General features: G+C 36.1%; 1 protein-coding gene across 1 annotated transcript in view; it reads right to left on the bottom strand.

Annotated features, from left to right (window-relative positions):
• Positions 1 to 3,334: 3,334 nt before the first annotated feature.
• LOC128248705 (proteasome subunit beta type-2-like) overlaps positions 3,335 to 4,242 on the bottom strand; it is a 44,746-nt gene continuing 43,838 nt past the window's right edge. Inside the window, exon 6 of the mRNA XM_052970474.1 lies at positions 3,335 to 3,519. Coding sequence (XP_052826434.1) covers positions 3,412 to 3,519 — 108 coding nt within the window. The 3' untranslated portion in view covers positions 3,335 to 3,411. The remainder of the gene's footprint in view (positions 3,520 to 4,242) is intronic.

Below are 4,242 nucleotides of genomic sequence, written 5' to 3'. Positions count from 1 at the left end.
GGTATTTGAGTATATATAAATTTAAAGAATGGAGTAAAACGCATATTTTAATTGCATACTTTAATTTCCGACATATGTTTCAAAGAATTACAATTTATGCGATCCATAGGAATCAACGATGTTAGAAATGTAAACTTCTCATCAGGGAAATGTATGGAAACCAGCTTAAACGTAAGACATTATAACCGAATATGAGAACTATAGTTGGAGAAGGTTATAACGTAATTTATTTGAAAAAACCGATGGAGATTAGGACGCTACCAGATAGTACGTTGGACAAGAAGGGAAGAAAAGAAGAAAAGAAAAAGGAAAAAAAGAAAGAAAATTCACCGTATATTATATATTATGACATTTATCTCAATTAGCTATTATACATTTTATTACATTAATTAAGAAAATAATTATTTAATAAATAATTATATGAAGTACGCCATAATAATAATTTAATCTTGTATAATTTTGATTATAAATAACTTGTAAGATACTCTACCAGTTGTATATGACTAGCCAAGATCAACTCACCTAGAGTGCAGTGGGACATTGATGTCTTGCTAGGGTTCAGTGTCTTGATCAGTCTGACCAAGGTGGGGGACTCCACTACATGCAGCGGTACTATGTTGTTGACAAACAGGTCTACAATCTTTCTGTACACCATAGACTGATGGACACGAGAATCAGCAGTTTGGGCTAACACCTCGCCAATACCGGGCTGGCATGCTTTCTTTGCACATGGCTGTGATGACTGGCTATTGACACTGCTACTAAAAGATTGTCTGTGTTTCCCACAGGAAGAGCCAGCCTTGATCCTCTCCTCAAACTGGATGTCATGCATTGGGTGTTTCTTCTCGACATGCGACTTCAAGCTGTAGAGGCTCACCACTTGTCCCTTGATGGTAGTCTCCTTGAGCTGGCACATGACACACCAGAAGGACAGCATTTTGGAGTTCCTCTTATCTCTTGACACAAGGACAGATTAGTCCCCCATGTGGGGCCACAAGTTTTGAGACTCCTGAGCAACTTCTGCCTCACTCACAGCCACTGCAGACTCCTCAACAAGCCCTTCATCCTCAGGCCAAAAACGTCTTCACCTTCCATAACAATAAGTATTAACTTGATAAGCCAATAACATACACTGCTGTTGCTGGTACTGTAAGACTATCTGTAATGTGAAAAACGTTGTGAGCGAACACAACTCAAAACTGGAGAATAACACAATGCTGCTCAGTTAGACTGCTGCTGCATCGACCAATTACATCTGGTCACATGTACACATAGTCAGCCAATAGCATGCCTAACAGACTCTTTGAGACACACCCACAACAGACAGGAACAAACATGAATTTTGTTAGCAGGCTTAAAACTAGTGGAACTAAATTTAGCTGAAGCTAATTGGTCCGCTAACAGTTTCCAAAGTTAGCACAAACGCTAATCTGCTAAAGGAAAAGTTAGCTTCACTAATTAGTTGTTAGCAGAACCAAGCCCACCACTGGTTATAGCAAGGACATCCAGCTGTAAGAACCATGCCAAAATGGAATATATGCATAAGACATGAACTTCATAAACTCATAAACTACATTTCATCTTCCTGCCTAGAAGGGCAGTAACTCCAATAAGAATACAGACGGCTTGAGATCAATCTAACTAATGGAAGGAGGAGGTTGGTCACTGAGCTAATGTCTTTTCTTCATCATACATGTATTTCTAATCAATTATTTTATACTCCTCAAATTAACCCTTTTGTGACCTTATTTCTGTTGAAATAAACTGCCTTTTGATTCAGATAATTCTAAAAATAATGAAGAATTTATTTAAATAACTTTGTCATTACTAAGCTGGTGTTTGAAGCTTAAATTAATACATGTTGCTATCAATAAGCTCCAATTCATTATAGACGACTTGATACAAGAGTCAGTTTCAGTTCTTCAAGATAACTTGGTTCAAAAGTTCAAAATGTCACCAGTGGCACTCAATTGTTTCCTTCAAACTTGACCTGTTAAGTTCCCCAAAACATGATCACCACATTTCTATAATAGAACAGACATGGCTATATTGCTGATGTGCAGTCAGTTCTTTAGCTAATATTTTCTTTAGTTTCATTTCTCTATCCAACAGATTCAGCCAGTGGTCCTTCTAAATATTTCTCCTCCCTGTCCAATGGCAATTGGTCAAACTTCAAATAAAATTGAAATTACAACAAACAAAAGTACAGGGTTCAGGTTGCAAGCATTTGTATGCTGGATTAAGGCAGAAATATATTTATTAACAATGAATATTCTAATATTCTAAACATTTTAAAACCAATTTTAAGCAACAATCAACAAGGATTTCAATAAAATCTCAAAATATATACTGAAATCTACAGATGACAGTCAAAGTACAAATATACAATGTATTACACATTTCTTTAGGTAAGGCATACTTATTTTCTCTGCAAAGTATTGAATACAAAATTAAAAAAAAACAAAAGCAAATTATCATCATCATCACATTGTATAATATACATTTTCCATGATGTCATGGGTTGGACAGTTTGACAGGAACTGGCAAGTCAAGGACTGTGCTGCTTTGGCATGGTTTCTACAGCAGGATACTCTTCATAACTTCAAGAATCAATAATCATCATCATCATCATCATCATTGTCGTTTAACCTCCGCTTTCCATGCTAGCATGGGTTGGACGATTTGACTGAGGACTGGTGGACCAGGAGGCGACACCAAGCTTCAATCTGATTTGGCAGAATTTCTACAGTTGGATGCCCTTCCTAACGCCAACCACTCTGAGAGTGTAGTGGGTGTTTTACGTGCCACCGGCACGAGGGCCAGTCAGGTGGTACTGGCGACGGCCACGCTTGAAATGGTGTATTTTACGTGCCACCTGCACAGGAGCCAGTCCATTGGTACTGGCAACGATCTCGCTCGAATGTCTTTTCACGTGCCACTGGCACAAGTGCCAGGAAGGTGATGTTGGTAATGATCAACGGCCATGCTCGAAGTATATTTATAATTTTTTTGTTAACACAAAATCCTTCATGAGTGATGCTTAATATAGAGTTTAGAAAATTTACACTAGCATTTAACCATTATAAGACTGAACAGATTTATCAGTCTGCCAGTTTCAAGCTAGAAATAATTTTTTAAAAAAGTCAATCTCTTCAAAAATACATATTTTTGTATGAATATTGACATACAGATATCTTTTTACTGAATTTTATATAATACTTTTTAAAAGTTTTGATAATAGAAACATCAATAAGCTTTGTATCAAAATGGTTTGTGTATTTTTGCCTAACTGCATAGTAGGATTGCAACTTGAACCAATCATTGAATAAAACACTTTTATTTTTATGAACATTTGTTTATTCTCAGTGGACGTGTGGAAAATGAAAGAAATAGAAAATACAACTATGAGAATCAATTATCTATTATGTTTAAGTGAATTGTCGGTAGGTCCCGTATACCATTCTTGTCAATAACTCTAACATGGAATGAAGGCAGATTGATTACAAATCTCTTTTGTAACTGGAAAATAAAGAACAATGAGAAAATATTGTTAGAAATAGCAAGTAAATCAAAAACATAGAAAGAAACTAAGTAGAAATATTTATTAGAATTATCTGTCATCATTCCAGTCATACAAGAAACGGGAGATAAGCTGTATTAATATTATTCGTATCATTCAATTTACATTATTCCATGCTTGCATGGATTAGATGGAATTTATTAAGGTAGATTTTCTATAGCTGGATACCCGCCTTGTTGCCAACCCTGTCCTGTTTCCAAGCAAGGTAATATTTCCTATGGCCAGTCATGTTTTAACCCTTCCGTTACTAACCCGGCCGAAAAAATTTTTGGTTCATAAGACTAACCCGGCCGTAACCGGCCAAGCGTACCCATTGTTATTTAAATGTATATTTGAACCCAAATCTCATTAGTACATTTGTTAAAACACCTGATTTCACTTTGCAAACAGTTGAGTTATTGTCTCCGACATTGATTGGCGTGATATTTGAACTCAGTGAATTTTGGAAGATTTTTTTTCCACATTTTTTGCGGCGTTAATTTTTTCAACTTTGAAGATGGAAAGGAGTTTCATGCTATCAAGCAGTGATTCCGAATTTGAAGGTTTTTCAACAGAAGATATGGAGATATCGAAGAAAAGAATGAATGAGGTACAAAAGCACGTGGTGAACGATAATGAATCGGATATTTCTGTATCCGAAACTGAAAGCAGCGATTCTGAAA

The sequence above is a fragment of the Octopus bimaculoides genome, chromosome 9 (genome assembly GCF_001194135.2).
Source record: "Octopus bimaculoides isolate UCB-OBI-ISO-001 chromosome 9, ASM119413v2, whole genome shotgun sequence".
NCBI classification, from domain to species: domain Eukaryota; kingdom Metazoa; phylum Mollusca; class Cephalopoda; order Octopoda; family Octopodidae; genus Octopus; species Octopus bimaculoides.
This window is presented reverse-complemented; position numbering and strand designations above follow the sequence as displayed.